We start from the raw sequence: 18,198 nt of genomic DNA, 5'->3' as shown, positions 1-18,198 counted from the left end.
CCAGCTCTGAACCAGTCAGACAAGTGAGACCAAGGCAGGATCTAAGGACTGATGATATTCTTTTGTTCTCTTCTTTTTCTGCTTTTATTTCTCTTCTCCCTCACTCTGTCTGGGCAAAGCACAGCTATCATTTTCTATTCCATACTCCATATTGAAGTTTATTGTGGGAATGGGGAGTTGTGGAATTGTGGGGTTTGTGAGCCAGCACCTTTAAGTAGTGTGCTGAGAGTTTATTAAAGTGTACTGTAAAAATTACAGGCTTGCTACCCAGCACTTGTGGAAGCTTTCAAATGTAAGGGCATGTTAGCCAACACATTTTAAGTATAAATAGTGGACTGGCTGCCAGACACAAGGTGATCACACAAAAAAAAAACACAAGAGCTCCCTAAAGCATGTCCAGTGTCTTTGTTAAAAACTGATGAGCATTTATAATGAACATCATGGCCCCTACTGATGGGTCATTACATGCTCAAGCAGAAATTCCTTTAGCTAGTCTTTTGGTAGTAGTTAAACATTTGCAGAGGAGGTAAGTTTGAGCAGTGGAGAAATATGTCAAAGGGAAAGGGAAAAATAATGAAGGAAGGAGAAGGAAAAGCTGAATAGTAAATAGGGCGTTTATGTCAAGTACAGGGTCATGTAATAAAAGTAGTAAATCTAACAATAAGAAGAGCTGAGCAGGAAAGGTACAGCTTTTACACACCAAACAGCTACTGCTAAAGAACCACATGATCACAAGAAAGCAGTTTGTATACTAAAAGACCAGCAGAAACATACAAACACCGCTACACAGCACTGAACTGGTAGAAGCCCAGCTCTTAAGAGTTTCATTATAGGTCTTGAAAAAGTATATTCTGACCTCTCAAACTGGAGTATGTGCCCAACCAGAACAGGCAATAATGAATTAAGACAAATGAAGAGGCAGATTCTGGAACTGTAGCTGTTCTACCAAATTAAATATGCATTTATGTATAAACATTATATTTAAAAATGCGTATGTTGTATGACCGTCAGACCTCACATAAAAAAACTGTTTAAGCTATTATTTTACACAAGTCCTGAAGCTGCCCTAAGCACCATAACAAGAAAATGTGTGCATAATTTTGTCCACAAGGGAACCATTAATTCAAAACAATTAAAAAGTTTGAATCAAAAGAGCACTTATAAAATACACTTATTTTAACAACACAAGCACTCCTGAAATCTGCTGTATAAACACAACCATTCATTGCACTTGAGAGAGACCCACACAATCCTTCTGCACCAGAGTATATGGTTACCATTGATATACAAAACATCTAGCGTAAGAGATGTCTTGCTGTTCATAAGACAACAGTAGGTCAAAACTGGAATGCTACCATGAGGAATGCAAATACAATTTTAGTATACTGCAGGAGAGATTACAACAACCACACCTGCCAAGTGTAACTGCTTAGACTGCAACATAAACTTAATTCAGGTAACCCCATTCAGGAAGGCTAAACTTGAACTACAACAGGTGCAAAACAGAGAGGGAGTTAAGAGTGTCTCATTTACAAAAACAGAACAAGAGCTAAATTATAGGCCTAATGACTGCTCTGAAAGCACAAAAGTATTAAGTGCCAGAGAAAACAAAAGCTTACACTTAAAAATGAAAAGGATGATAAGCCACTGTATCTATAACTGTTAGAAAAAAGTCCTGGCACTGTCTCAAATAGGAGAAGAACAGGAAAAAATACAAAATCCAAAAAAATCCCACTGTTTGATGCAGCTGCTTTTAGCAGACTGAACCTTGTGACTCAAATCCCTTCCAATCTGGAAATAACTATGTATCTGAAATACGTACTGAAATAAAAAAAGGGAGAACCATATTAGAAGAATTCACTAGTTCTACCAGCTAATAAATGTGTTTTTATCTTACTATGATGATGTAAGCTACAGTGTTGATTTTCATTATGATTCTTTCAAATGTTTTTCACTGCAAAGACATTATAACTTTTCATGCCACTAGTGTACGAGGAAAAATGGAAAAGTCCACTACATACTCAGAGTTCTTTCAGCACTAGTAGTGAATTACATATACACTTAACTGTATTGGCTCTTTAGTGACTTCAAACTAAGTTAGTCAATAAAGTTGCTTCAAGCTTTTTACTCAGCTGGGAACAAACAGCTCTTAAGATTGAGATATTTCAAAATCAAAAAAGTAAATGTTGACTATGACGAGCACCACCTGTGACAGCTGAAATGGCAGCCAAGCTTACTAGAGTTGTATATGTCACAAAAAAGTTTTTAGCAAAACTGATCAGATAAAAAAGTTGTCTTGCTCTACATGATCAAGTAATTAGTGCTTAAAAAAACCCACTACATTGCAATGTATTTCAACATGCGCTTTGTAGTAGACAGCCTTTAAGTAGAAGAATTCTCAGACTATTTTCAACTTTCACCAGACACACCAGAGTAAGTTCAAGATAACATTGAAAGAAAATTAGTGTAAATCTGATTTAACACACAATAACCCTCAAAACTGCATCCAACGTTGCTCTCTCAATTTGCATGTTTTACGTAATTTGCATGTTTTAAAAACTTCTACTACTTCCAGAATAAGTATTTCCCAAAGCAAGGAGAGTGATACCAGTATTTTTCAAGAGTTTATTATGTTTGTAATGCTTTTCAGATTTCTTATCAAAAGCCATGTATTTCTGTTCCCAGACTTTACCTTTCACTTTATGAAACCATAACTATGCTATGCAAAAAGTTCTGTGCTACTGCAGCAACAAGAAATCAACTGGAGTCCTAAAAATCCTTCAATGATAAGAAGTAACCAAGTGAATTTCATCATGAAAGGCTTCAGTTATGAAAACAGTCATTTACCAAAAAGTTAAGAAAAATCCAGAAGCAAAATATGGTGTTGCCAAAGTAGGTCCGATGATTGAGAAAAAGCCAAACAATGATGTATTAACACAATATCCAAAAGTATCATGTTTGCAAAAGAAATAAACATATTACACAGCATTGCAAATAAAACATGTCTACCAAAGTGATGTGTAAATACCAGCAGTCAGAGATGAAAAAATAGTTGGAAGCAGGAGTGTGGACATTAAAACACATGCAGTCTCAAGAATTTATGGAGTTTCTCTACAGTCACCTGATGTTAAGATTTACAGTAAACTTCTTGTTCCTCTACTTGTTGGACAACAAAGGAATCTACTAAGATGACTGCCGTAGAGCACATTCTTGAAGCAGCATTAAACCATCACTGACTTTGCAAACACAGATTTAGCCTTGTAAACAGTGACAACAATTAAAAACTACTCGATATGGCCACACAACACAATTACATCTATCACTAATTGCTTTTATATAATTCAATGAAATCATACAAAACTGTTAAAGGTTTCAAATAAAGAAATCAACTCATTAACATCTGAAAGGAAAAATCCAATTAGTTTCTCATCCCAAATCCTTTAAAAAAATATTAACTTACCAGCTTAATTGCCACATAGTCATTTGTGTATAAATTTTTTCCTTGAAAAAAGAATAAAAACAAGAATGTGAGACACTGGCTTTTATGTTCAAGTAAATGCTATTTAAATACCAAAAAAGTCTTCAAAATATTTTTCATCTAAGGCGCTAGTGTTCTGGCAGTGACTTAGGAAATGTTGTTTTATTAATCCAATACTTTAATTTTAAAATTATTTTTCTCTGAATAGTGAAAGAAGTGGAAATTTCACAGAGAGTTTCAGATATTTCACCAAGTTTGTGATATTTTTTTTACTAAAAAAGCTTGAAAAATCACAATAACAAGAATGGGATATTTTCATAATTATTGCTGAAAACTACTTGAAATTTATTTTTAATTTAACATGCAATTTTGAAACATCACCACGAATTAAAATTAGAATTAACTAGTTAATTAATTGAGGACTGGTTTTCGCCTCAATTATGTAATTTACTAAGCTAAAATTTATAACAGGACAACAAAATTCCTGATAGGCTTACACCACATGGAAAATGCATCTGCATCTTTAAAAGGGATTCTGTAACTGGATAAGAACTTTTCAAGAATCATCACTTCAAACTGTATGCGATGACTAAAATGTTAAACAACTTTTACAGGTGTAAGATTAAAAAATAGCAGATAAAGGATAAATTAAGTTGTCACTTCCAACACATTTTGTTTCTTTACAATCTTCAAATGCATTTAGTGTATGTTATTCTTCATTATAATCCTCCTTTTTTCTCTGTAGTATTACTCATGTCTGAATTTCCTATGTTTAGCTCAGTTTTGTTGAAGAAATGAAATGGGGAAAAGGCATGGACCAAGTCTAAAAACTTCCCTGTGAAGACAGTTACACAGAATCATAGAATATTCTGCTTTGGAAGGGACCCACAAGTCCAGCTCTTAAGAGAATGCCCCACAGAGGGACTGAACCCACAACCATACTTTGATCAAGTGAGTTACACCAACAGTCAAAGACTACGAAGTGCTAATGATTCTTTTTTAAAAATAGAGTACTCCTGTAAAGCTGAAACAAATGCATTAAAAGCTTACATCTCTTAGTGGATCAAACTTCACAAAAAAAAAAAAAAAAAACAAACCAAAAACCTGAGGGCTTCACAACAACAAACACATAATTAATATGAGCAGTATGCTGTAATCTGACCCACAAAAGGGGTCATAGTCCCCTATGTAGGGACTAGAGTGGATATCCAGGCATCCTAAGTATTTCTTATTGGATGATCATATCAGTTACAATTTTTGATAAGAAGTCTACTTTGCAGTTGTTTCTGCATCTTTGCATGGTATTAGAATCTGCAAGACACTAATAGAAACTCTTACAGGAGCCCTGCTCATTCCATCTCTTAGCTATATACATCACCTACTCTGAGTAAGTAACAAACCTAGTTACAGTTAAGTAATGGGATATTGAGTTCCAAAAGCTGTAATGACATTCTTATTCTGAAGTAGCATCAGAAGGGACACTAACTTTCCAGGTGGTCAGTCAGGACAATCGTCTCTTTAAAATACAAAAGATACATACATAAAACACCACTGTTGATCTGTCCATAAACATATAAGAGGTATTGAGTAATTCATCACTTGCAACAGCAGCAAGTTTTCTCTTACTACCTTATCGGTTTATCTTAACTGTATCAGTTTAATTTAACTGTAACACACAGTCTTAAAATTAACAGCTCAATACTCAAACCAGATTAGTCCTTTGCAAGCTAATGGTTGAAGATCACAGACAGTGATTTGCAACACAGAGCCAATTTCCCATTTGATCCCCAAGCCACTAATGAACTGGCTTCTTCTCAGATGCAAGAACAACAGCTCCCGATATATAACTGAATTTTTATCTTCTGAGCATAACTTCATCCCTCTACAATTTTATTCCCCCTTAAAGTCCCTCAGGTCTAAACTTAGGACATATGCTCAAAATATATTCCCATTTGCAGAAGTGCATATAAAAAACTAAGCACTGGTGTAGAAAGGGTGCACACTAAGTACTTGATACTGTAGCAAAGCAAATAAAAAAAAATCAGAATCTATAATAGCAATATTAACTCTTGCTTTCAGTAACTTACATTTAAAGCATCTTCCTCACAAAAAATAATAAATAGGGATTTGAAATATCTAGAATATAAGCAAAACGTGATATCAAAATCAGAAAGGCTACATGTGTTCTGGTGACTGCTGCAGGACAATACACTGTCCCATAATGTCCCTCCTATTCCTTTTATTTACTTGTTCTATTTTATTTCAGTACTATCAAACTGTAAGTTTTAACTAATTTAATACTGTATTTAAAATAAAATACATTGTTTCACTGTAACAGCTGCAAGTAAGTAAGTTAATCAGATATTAATTCTTAATCAGCTCTGTACTTTGTAGCCAAAATAACAGGCAGACAAAAAATTACTAGTTTGCAATTGCCTTTATGTAGAATTAATCTTGCTGGTTTGATTTAGTTCATTGAGAGGTTTGAAACAAAAGTTAAGATTTGAAGGCAGTACGCAAAAGTTTGGGAAGTGAGGAAGAGCAATTTTTCAGCTTTATTTGTGGACTGCAAAGGCATGTATGCAACATTGTAAATGTCAAAATGTATCAATTTTGCATAACTATTAATAGTAGTAACAAGAGTACCTATTAGTGAGACTGCAAAATTCAGTGTCCTAAGTCAGAGCTGCAGAATATTTTCTTAAATCCCTCTACAGTATTAATTTGCTAAGTTTGTTTACATCCTGACAGCCCCCAGAATGTACTATATTAAAAACATATTATATTTTATGCAAACACTGTATCACAAATATTGACTGAAAGGCAATGAGTATTAGTTCTACCACAGGCAATGATCAACAGAAACAACACCTATATAGCCCACCAACCTCTCAAATATCTAACTGTAAAATCCACCTCTATTTAATGCATGATGCACTTTAACTCAAGCCTTCTAACAATACTAGAATAAATTCTTGCCATTAAGTGTCAAGATGTATTTATTAACATGTAGTTGAACTTACACATCTTGAAAACCCTAGATAATCATGCCGTCCATCCTGGAAATGCAAGTGCCCAAAACTAAAAATATAGTCTTCCAAAACCACACACCCATTGGTGTCTATTTTAATAAACGCTAGCATTTCAAGCTTTGCTGCCCAAATTCTTCAAAACTCTATAGGTCCTTCTCAGTCTGCCTTTTCCACCATCTCATTTTCAGCCATCTGTTCAGCAGAGAACTAGAGTCACTGAATTATGCCAAATTTTCTCTACAGATGGATTCTCACTCCCTGTTTAATAGTAACTCAAGTCTTTAGCCTCACTACATTAAAAAAGAAACCAAGGAACTTCCTTGCTCACCGGTATTAAAAACTCTGTAGTACCTGGTTACAGGTACTAAATATAATAATTATTTAGCCCTAAATATAACTCAATAAAGCACTTCACGAAGTCAGAAAAGACTGCCACAATAGCCATGATGTAGCTTCCAGCATCTTGGAAGAGAAAACTGACTGAATTTAGGAGAGCACTGGACATAGCAAGAAAACATTTTAGTCATAGAAGTATCCTGCTATACAGATTCTTCATGTCATCAATCTTGCACTGGCTGGGGCAAAACCACAAAAGATGGGCTGAATATGCCTTGCACATTTGAAGCTTTGAGGCAGTCTGAAGAGCTGCACGGTATTCAAAGAGAAATTTTCTTGCCTATACTGCATAAAAATGGCCTTGAATAACTTAAACTGAAATAAATAAATGAGGATCTTACCTAACCGTAGTTCTCCAAAATTACCGCATCCAATTTTTTTACCAACTCTGAAGTTAGGGCCAACCATTAACACTCCAGAATTTGAAGAACCAGTTCCACGTGGATTATGGCCTGATCTCCCACTAGGCCGTGCCATTCTTTCATCTGGTTTGTCTTTGTCTTTCTTTTTATTTTCCATGTCAAGTTTACGGTACTCCACTTTGATTTATTCCTCTTTTTAAAAATCAGTATAAGCAAATTCCAATTGGACAAGGTGAGAATGAAAACATCGTGAGTGAAATGCCCATCTGGTTACTGTCAGTAAGCAGTCAACAGCAGCATGTTCATCCTATTTGCAAAGCCTTGGTGGTATCTGTAGTAAAACGTATTTCCAGAATGCACGACACCAGTAATGTTTCCTAGTCTTTAGAGGAATTCTGTTAAAAGAAAAACAAGTTATTCAAGATACTAAAATTCTTGTACAAAATCACCTTTCCCTTTAACTAGCCACACAATTAAGCTATAACTAATTATATTTAATTTATAGATCTATGAAAAGCACTACTTTAAGGTTAATTCTATTTCTAATATGTAACAGCAAGTGATATTGTTGTGACTGAAGTGTACTAAAATTTCAACACTTTCAAACATTAGTTATTTTTTTTAAGCAATAAAAAAGCCCTATAAAACTTCCTCTTGAATAAACACACTTAAAATTGATGCTTGGACACACTAACTTCACCTTATGCCAGCTCTTCAAAAGAAGGTATTTTATTTAGTTTCCCTCAAATAATATCTGCTGTTTTAATCAAATGCTCAAGCTGCACAGTTATTGAAGTTATGGAAATATATTGTATTTTCTGAACTGTAATTTCTGAGATGCACAAATTATAAACTCATGGCAAGGACACTTGAGTTCTTTCAGTAACTCCTAGAATCTAAAACTAAACTATATTTACTTTTCTCCCATACTATACTTATGTCAAAAATCTGTTTCCCTGCTCCACTTCTCCCGTGTTTAGCATCATTGCCTAGACACGAATTCCTAGAAAATTCATGCAAAGCAAAAACAATGTTATCTTACTACTGCAATAAGAAGCATAAGAAAGCTTTTGTTTTTAAATTCACTTATAAGAACACTAGATACTGTTTTCTATTTGATGACAGCAGCGTAAACCCCGTAATTCAGAAGTTTCTACCCCGTAATTAAGAAGCGGGAAAATTCCACAATGAGTTAAACGTCTGTCCAAAATTATTTTCCTACATTTGCTTCAATGTTGAGAATACACTGCAGTAATGGAGAACATCCTCTGGAAAAATGTATTTCATGTTCTACAGCCTATTTTAAAGGTAGTCACCAGGACCTTATTTTTCACACTTTGAGCTGAAGGCACTTTTACTTTGTAAACCAATTTCTCACAAAATAAAATTATTACTCACATCACAGCTTACCACAAAATTTCAAAGATCAAAGTGATAGTAGTGAAAAATACACAAAATAATATGAACAGTCACATGAATAGTTGCATCTGCTAAATCATACATAGTTATAGCATAGTTATAACTAGGTGAAGCAGGGACCAAAAATAAAAAGGTGATCTGGACAGGAACAAAAGCAGATCCAAACCAATATGGTTAATCCGACATTCTCCCTTTATTGTTTACAGACAGTAGTTTATATACACTTCTAGATAGTTTACAATTGTGAGCACACTCTCATTGGCAAGCAAACATTGTTTGTTCCTATCTTAAGGTGGCTAAAGGTTCACACTGCAGACCTATACTAATTCACCTAGATAGCTCAGTACACTGTGTTATACCTTTACATAATTTCTGACTGCACCACAAATTTATTCTTAACTGTGCCACAGGCTCCAAGGCCTCACCGAGGCCCACATCTGAGGCCTAGGCTGGGGTAGCTCAACCTTCACTTGAAACATATAAATCATGCACATCCAGATCGTGACCCATTTCTCTCAGAAATTGTTCTACAACTAGGTGACATTTAAAAATCATTAATCAACAGCTGACTAACCTATTACCTGAACAATGAAGTACATGGAAATTTGTTTGGCAAAGAAATATGACCACAATATTGTAAAAGGGGGAATGAAAGGCTTGTTCTGAGATCAAAAAACACAAATGCAGGTTACAATTAAAAATGACTTGCTTAATGCCAGGGAAAAGGACTTCAGCAGTGAGTAATGAAAGCTGTGGTGTTTTATGGTACAGACAGAAGCATTTAAGAGAAAACAACAGGCACATACTACATAATCTTGCAGGTTTTCAGATACCCTAAAGTCACCTTCTAAACCACAGATCTCAAAGGATCTGACTCAATGGGAAGCAATAGGTAATTGTCCCTCAACCACTATGCTACAAAAGCTAGGAAAGAAATAAGAAAGCTAGACTTTAAGTGTGTTGAACTAGAACTTCAAGGTCAGCACGTTTGATACAACAGAATGCAACTAGATGTTTTAGGTACCAAAGAAAAGAAGACTTCCATATTTTACTGTCTTTTTCAGAAAGAACTAACAATAAGCAATCCTAGAATTTTTAGTGTACCAAATACATGACAAACAACAGCAATTTTGATTTCCAGAAATGAGTCAAACCATGACAGTCTACTATATGGACAAATGTATTACACAGTAACTTATGTCCTCCCCTTTCCTCCTGTTGAACCAACAGATACTCCATTTACATTATAGGTAAGTTGTCTTATATAAACTGAATTTAGTACCTTTTTATAAGATATGTGCTAAATAAGCAACACAAGTCCCTCATGTTTTTCCCACACTACATATCAAAAGGAAGACATGCAAGTATTCCCTGTCACAGTTTCTCCAGGACACATGTGTTCTCTTACATTTTCCTAACAAAATAATCTGCAACTAACTAAAAATAAGGACAGTGCTTATGACTTTATTCATTTTGAAGTTCTTGTGCAATATTTTATGATGTATTTATCTTAAAAATACAAAACTTTTTCATGGTTATATTTATTTGTATTATACTTACCTATGACAGTATTGTAGTGTTGATGGCAGAATATTGTCTTCACCATAATGCTTACATTCTAGAGGAAAAGCATCAAAAGGCAAAGGGATATATTTATGTAGTATTTGCAATTACTTGGCATGTAAAAAATTCTGATACAGAATAAAAGTACAGTTTTTGGAACTGCATTCTTTTTTAGGACTATTAAGGAAGATGCAGCAGATTTGTCTCAAAGACTCAACAAAATTTTTAAGGCTCAGAAGTCAGACATCATTCAAAGGTGTGCATCATCTGAAGCACAAAAGGAATACATACAGTGTAAGCATTGAAAATTATTTGCAAAATAATTTTCTTGCTATACAATAGTTTTAGGCTATCTGTGTGAAAAACACACCATCCTCATTTCACAGCTTGATTTTCTGTTTAATTTTCATTTTTTTATTTCTGTTTAAATTTTCATTTCTGCTTAATTTTCATTTTTTCATTTCAAATGAGCACACTTAAACCACAAACTTCAGCCCAACATCAGGGAATACTGTTAGGATTGAAATAGTTGTTCTTAGTTCAAAAAGATGTAGGACTAAATATCAGGACAATGGCAAACACCATCAAAGCAAAGTTGACAAAGCAGTATCATAGGAGTGAAATTACAATGTTCAAGTGTGAAGAGAAAGAAAAGGCAAAAGAAGCTATCAAAAGAAAGTCAAAATGGTATTATATAGAAGAAAAAGTAATTAGATCTCAATTATAAATTAAATCTGTAATCTGTATAGACTAAAGATAAAAAATAAAACGACTGGAAGAAAGCAAGTAACTTCAAAGTAACTGACATGCACAACTAACAATAGCTACCAGAGGTTTCTTTTTTTTTTTGTGTAATCTGATAGACTTTTCCAAGCACTGCAGAGAGACTGTGTGAAAAGTAAGGAGAGGCACAGTGAAGAAAAATAAGAAAAATTACAACAGGGTTTCAATTGACTGCCAACTCACATATCTAACAACTGCAAAAGTATCCCTAGAGCTATAAATCTACATATCTCTCTAAATCTCTGCTTGAAAATGTCCCAATTAACACTACTGAAGACTATATGCCACATAAGAACCCTATTCTGTAGCAACAAGGACTCTCTAGGATACTACATAAGGCAGAATAGAAGAACAGCTCATTTAATATCTTCTTTATTCATACATTTCTCAAATGCCTGATCCTGCAGCAACAGCAGGAACACCACTGTAATGAAATGCAAGCTTACATGTTCCAAAGTGTTGTCGTGACAATGTTCATACTTGTCACCTTTAAAAAAAATAAACTTACTATCTACCTCATTCCTTTTTCATGTTCCAGATTTAATCCTAAATAAACTAATTATGAGAACATTAAATTAGCTAAATAGAAAATTCCACTGCCCAGGAATGACAAACTTAAATGACACATACAACCATAACCACTCCCTTAGGTAACATAAGCATTACCCTTCACATTGTAATTACAAGATCATACATCACTACTAGTATCAGTATACTAACATTTTTCTCTACTTTTAAGAAAAGCATAAAGCAGCAAAAGAGCTACAGAGGAAAATTTGATGGAGCTTTAAACTACATTGGAAGAAGGAAAAGGACACAAACAGGTTTGACAATGATAAGCAATGGGATGGTATGCCAAAACTAAAGGAACTGAGTGCTAGTGAGATCCTTAAACTGGTCCAGGAGGTGTTAGCTACAACGGATCACACCCAAAATGTTTTCACACCAACACACATAACATGAGGACCATCAATGGAATAAGTGAAACCTGGTGGATGAGCCCCTTGATTGAAGTGCCATGTTGGATGGTCACAAACTCTCCAGGAGGGACAGGCAGGGCAGGTGAGCTGGAAGGGCTGGAATATTGCCCGAAGCCAGCAATGGCAGGCTGACAGTCTCTGGGTAAGGATTAAGGGACCAAAAAATAATGTGGACTTCATCGTAGGAGTCTATGATAGGCCACCTACCCAGGACAATGATTCCAGAGAATTACTCTTTGAAGAACTAAGAGACATCTTAAAAACAGCTGCCCTTGTCCTTACAGGAACATCAACTTGTCAGATGTTAATTTGGAGCACCACACAGATGGCACAAATAGATCCAGAACAGTCCTAAATCTGGATAGTCTTATGGTACAGCAACTGATAGAGCCAGCTACGAAAGGTGCCCTCCTTGATGTGTTGCTTATTAACAGGGAGGATCTCATTAACTAAGTGGTGACTGGTGGCCACCTTGGCCACAGTGACCACAAAGCAATTGAGTTAAAAATCTCCATTATCAGGAGGAAAAGTGACAGCAAAATTTCAGTCCTGGGCATGACAAGAGCTGAATTCATGCTGTTTAGGGAACCACTAAGGTGCCCTGAGAAAACGGTTTTGTGGGTGCTGGGGTCCATCAGGTCTGATTATTTTCTAAGCACCACCTCCTAGGGGCACAGAAACAGGCAGTTCCAAAATGTCAGAAGTCAAGCAGAGGAGGCAGAAGGCCAGCATGGCTGAGCAGGAATCTACTCTCATAAATAAGGCAAAAAAGTGAGCTGTATGCCCAGTGGAAGCAAGGTCTGATGAAGGGAAGAGCTACAGAGATGCTGCAACCAGTGACAGGACCTGAGGGAATGGCCTGAAGTTGTGTCTGGGGAGATTTAGGTTGGATATTAGGAAAAGTTCTCACCCAGAGGGTGGCTGGGCACTGAACAGGCTCCCCAGGGACATGGGCACAGCATCAGCCTGACAGAGCTCAAGAAGTGTTTGGGCAACACTCACAGGCACACGGTGTGACTCTTGAGGTGTCCTGTGCAGGGCCAGGAGTTGGACTTCAATCATACTTCTGGGCCCCTTCTAACATGAGATATTTTATTATTTTATGAATGACAATTAAGAAACAGTCCTGGTTTCAGCAGAAGGCATTTAAAATTCACTCAGCCTTCTGGCATTTTCAAACTTCTGCAGTTTCTCACCTCTCAAGTATCTGTTCACATACTTCTAATCCCAAGAGCACATGATTTCTGGCAGTTACAGTAATTTAGCAACACAGCTTCTTCTCACATCTTCTGGAAGAGTGCAGAGAAAGTTTCTAGTGCCTCTGCCACAGATTTCCAAGAGACTTTCTCTAACACTATATGTAATTTTTATTGAATACTTCACCAACTACAGTCTTCAACTGAGATGAAGAACAGTTACGTTCACTTTCCAATTATCATTTCCATGTTACAAACACATTTGTACTGCAGAAAAAATAACACAAGATTCCATCCAACAAAACTGCTTAGAAATACTTAAGAGTAGAATATCTGAAATTCATACTGCAAATCTGAAACCAAGCAAGAGCTTTACTGTGAGATTATAATACAAAACTTAAATATCTAATCAACTGTTTCTGCTATTTTTCTCTGCTTCATGGAACAACTAAGCTATTCTTTCTAGATTAGTTATTACTGCATTATTTTCATTCATTTTTATAAACATGCCTCCATGCAACAGAGGAAATCGACAAAATTCCAAATCCAGAGCAAACAGGCTCATAATTGAAGAACCCTTGAAAGTTTAGGATAGCAGTTTCTAACTGCAAGAAAGTTTTCAGACAGAATCTGAATTGGAAAATATCCCTAAAATTATATATTATTTAGTTAGATCCACTGTTTATTTAAAATGAAAAATAAACATTTAATGATAGAAGAGTGGATTTCATTATTTTCTCTTTAGTCCAAGAAGAGCAAGGCAAGCTTTCACATGACTTTTACATGAGCCAAAGTTGAGTTGCTATTCCAATGATTTATATTACAAACAAATGTCTATAGCTTTATTTTTTGTATAATATTTTCCTAAGCAAAAACTAAAATTCACTGCATAACTCAATTAAATGTAACCAAATTATTACTTCATTATTTTTTGGATTTCCAAAGCAGAAACCATATGCAAAATCATTAGCACTTCAATCAAAACTAAAAACAAAATTAGTGTGCTGAAATATTCAGTACTTAAAACTTCCACAGATGGTACATACTCATGATATCAGCTTTGAAAAAAAACTAACATTTCCAAACAAATTTCTCCTAACACAATTTCTCTCTCCAGCTATCAGGAACCTGTATCAAAATTGCTCTTTACTGAATCATTTTACAAGTCTTAGATGGTGATCTTCATATGTGACCTGAACACAACGCAAACTTCCTCATCAACAACTCATTTTGCTCTAAACAATATTATCTACTTCATACACCTGGGGAATTCCAAGACTAATGACATCTGATTTTACAGTTAAAAAAAAAAATTAACATAAAAAACCAAAATACAGCTTGGCATTATCTGCTCTTCCTATTTTCAGAAGTTAGTTAATTCATCGAAGACTATTTTATTCTCCCATTCCTTAGGTACTTATTCTGACTTCAATTAGGTAAACAATTACCTTGGAAGCACTGTAAAAAGAATATGTAAATTCTCTGAAACAGCATCTTCTTACAAAAAAAAAAAAAAAAAAAACAAAACAAAAAAAAAACCACAAAACAGCAGTTTGCAGCAAATGTGAACTAATCCAAGAATTCAAGAATTGAGGATGGTCTTTTTCAGCTTCACATGGGAAGACTGCTGTCTCCACAATAATAAAATAGGAAACATACAAGAAGTGACAATGCACCTAAATAAGATCTTCAGCAGGATCAACATTCAAGCCATCAAAAATCATTGCCACATCATTTCTCTGCCAGTTTGCCTTTCAAAATACTGAACTATAGAACCCACATTTGCTACATTTCCTTCACAGAGAAAAAGTACATAATAACACTAGTAAGTCTGAAATCCTTCCTAGAGTTTTATCAGCAAAGAGGGAAAACACACAAAGCAACTGCTACTTCTTGATCACACAGAATCTTTCACACTTCAAAAGACACAGCTGTTTATTTAAGAATGCAAATATAATAATCTAATTGCAAAGGCAAATGAAATTTCTTTATAACAGATCATGCAGGAGCTCAACTGTGCAGTTTATTTCTCAGTGTGCATGGCCTCAAAACACTTCTGATTCATGCCCTTCAGCACTCCAAAGCAACTAACAGATCACAACTGCATGTAAATTTTGTTTTCATTACCAGAACTTCCAACAATACAATGTTTGTATCTCAAGTACCTTTTACACTACCATTTCTTTCTTACTTAAAAGTCTCGGTTTTCCACAGATTCTTTATTTTCACCTTCTGAAACTCAGACAACAGTACTGTTCTCGCAGCATTTGGTCTTTTTCCACGTCTGCCTTCTGTAATACCAACCTATTCTAGACTCAGTTAAGTTTTGCAAAACCAAGAACAGAACTTGTTAAGTTTGGTGTACAAATTACTCTCAGCATTCCTAAAAAAAATTATGGTTGTAAAATATGTATTTGCTTACTCTTACAGATGCGTATGATTTTCGTCATAAAACAAGGATTTAGATAACTGAATGTAAGTCTACATACATACAGTCTCCATCTTCAAATACATGTGAATGAGATGCACTCAAAGAAGCAGCTGAAATGAAAGTGTTAAAGTAAATCCAAGTATCTTCCTTTTGAACAAATTTACATAACCAAGCCTTCTAAAAAATCTTGTTTTCATCTCCAGTGGTAAATATATTAAATAAAAAATTGCATTTTTCTCTTACCATATCAACTGCCAAACACTATTTTCAACAAAAATAATTAATTCAAGATTCTAGAATAAGCATTTCAATTTTCATGTATATAGGCATTTCCCTACAGAAAGTACATCAACAAACCACATATGGCCACATATAATCCTCCTTTAATGCACAAAATCCAACAGAGCTTTATTAACACATTTCATCAACCACCTGCCTGTACAAGAACTAACCAAAAACCTACCTCATCCTTATTGAAGCTTGTTTAAGAAGTCTGTTCTAGTTAAACTAGTGTAATTTTTCTTGTACCAAGGTTTAAAGTCACATGAACACATCGGAGGGCTGCCAATATCCAATTTCAGTATCTGCTCTCTACATTTAATTTTGTCAGTTGGAAGTCTACTACCTAATGAACAATAATGCATCCTTCTGCACCATCAACTGCCAGCTCTGGTCAAAATGCTGTCACATCAGAAGACATGCACAGTACTGAGAGTCACCCTAACTCAACACAATTTTTCAACAAATGACTGCCTGGAGTAATTATGTAGCAATTAAGATCTCCAAGCAATCTCTTCATCTTTGTTAACTCTAAACAAACATCAGCTGAGATGGCTCTGGTCACTGCATAAACATTTCTATTTTCTCATTGATCTACAAGGCAAGTTTGGTCCTAATCTACGAATTACACTTCATCGTAGACTTTCACTACAAAATCCTACCAACTTCAGCAAGTGCATGCAGTTACTTCGCTAAAACTTCTGCTCATGTATCCTTCTTGCACTTTCATATAATCACCATTTCAAAGTAAAAGCTGAAAGTCAGTTTTCAGGAAAGAGAGCCATAACACAAGGAATAATTTTTAAAATCTAATGACACTATTAAATCTGATTTACTAAAAAGAGCACAGAAAGGACAAAACTGATGGTTAAGCAGTATTTAAATCATTTATTTCTTCACATTTCCACCACTACAACCATACAGACTTAAATGGGCTACATTGTCCACAGCTGGCAGAAAGCTGATGCTGAGCTAGCTAATACTACATAATGGAGGCATCAGTTGTTCCACAGCATACAAGTATTATAGCATAACAACAGAAAGGTTCAGATTAGTCTAAAACTAGGCCAGAGAAACTGTGAAGTTAACACATCTAGAAGTTAGTAAAAAAAAAAAAGAGTCTTGTATTTCATCTAACACCGTAAATATACTTGAAGACAAAATTAAGTAGCATTGTGAAACACCCCAGTGCTACATGGAAAAAAAAAAAAACCCAAAACATTTACAGAAGTCCAGAATACACTAATTCTGTCTTCAGGTTAGATTCTGGATAGGCTAAAATGCATAATGTGCTCTAACATTCCACAGTAATTGAAAAGATCAGTTTTCAAAATTAAAAGTATTTTTAGTTCTCTGACACAATTCCCTGTCATTTAACTTTAATTACATGGTCAGATTCTACTTCAAGAACATAAGACAGGAGCTAAGTTCAAATTTAGTAACTCCACATGTGAGGAAAGGGATAACTCACAGTACAGGAAAATATCTCTAGAGTAAGTTTTGCAGCTATGAATCTGTGAAGGATTTCTAACAATAACAAACTACATGGCAATCAAATGATTCTGCTGTCTTAATTGTCTCCATAAACTAGATAGGTACCTTCTACAGTAGTTCCAAGTATTTCACTACTACACACACTTGCAACTCTCCTCTCACTTGCATGACTTTCACTGCAATGTATACCTAAAATGTCTCCATTAAATTGAAACTGTAGTTCTATAGTCTTCAAAAGGCTATAAAGCTTTTTTCTTCTAAGTTTAATATAGAATAAAATGGTATGGATAAAGTCTCAGATACCACACCAAATGGAATCATGCCTGAAACTTTTACACTGAATGCGTAAGATGCACAGTGACACAAATTTAAGGAGAAACACTAGCTATAGCTAAGATCTTGGATTCATCATTAGTGATGTAATACAAAACATATTTAGACCAATGTCTTCCTAGGGAACTCCAAGGAAAAAATAAGTCTCCCAGTGTTTTACACAAATTCAAAAGACACTGAATATGAAATCATCTGATGTAAATTAAAAGTTCTGAGAACAATACAACCGGATGCTGTTGATAACAGTTTTGTCAAGGACTGATGGCAGTTACTTAACTACATTGGTTTTAAATCAAAACAAAATTCTCAAGCACTAAAATGAGAAAATGTCAGTATGTTGATGTGGGCACTTGTGTGTAGTGAACTCTTGATGTATTACTTCAGAAGATTAAAATACAATCATTCCTCAAAGCATCAATGTTAACTAAACTTAGCCGTCTACAGATTAGTGT

The 18,198-nt window shown here is 35.0% G+C and overlaps 1 protein-coding gene across 5 annotated transcripts in view; it reads right to left on the bottom strand.

Moving 5' to 3' along the window:
* Positions 1-18,198, bottom strand: part of CSNK1G3 (casein kinase 1 gamma 3) — a 78,927-nt gene that overhangs the window by 47,820 nt on the left and 12,909 nt on the right. For all 5 annotated transcript variants that reach the window (XM_068175933.1, XM_068175927.1, XM_068175928.1 and 2 more), the window contains exons 2-4: positions 10,248-10,305; positions 7,248-7,663; positions 3,461-3,501 (exon numbers count right to left, since the gene is read on the bottom strand). In XM_068175933.1, the coding sequence (XP_068032034.1) occupies positions 3,461-3,501; positions 7,248-7,425 (219 nt within the window). In that variant the 5' untranslated portion in view covers positions 7,426-7,663; positions 10,248-10,305. The remainder of the gene's footprint in view (positions 1-3,460; positions 3,502-7,247; positions 7,664-10,247; positions 10,306-18,198) is intronic.

Source organism: Anomalospiza imberbis, chromosome Z (assembly GCF_031753505.1).
Source record: "Anomalospiza imberbis isolate Cuckoo-Finch-1a 21T00152 chromosome Z, ASM3175350v1, whole genome shotgun sequence".
In the NCBI taxonomy this organism is placed as follows: Eukaryota; Metazoa; Chordata; class Aves; order Passeriformes; family Viduidae; genus Anomalospiza; species Anomalospiza imberbis.
This window is presented reverse-complemented; position numbering and strand designations above follow the sequence as displayed.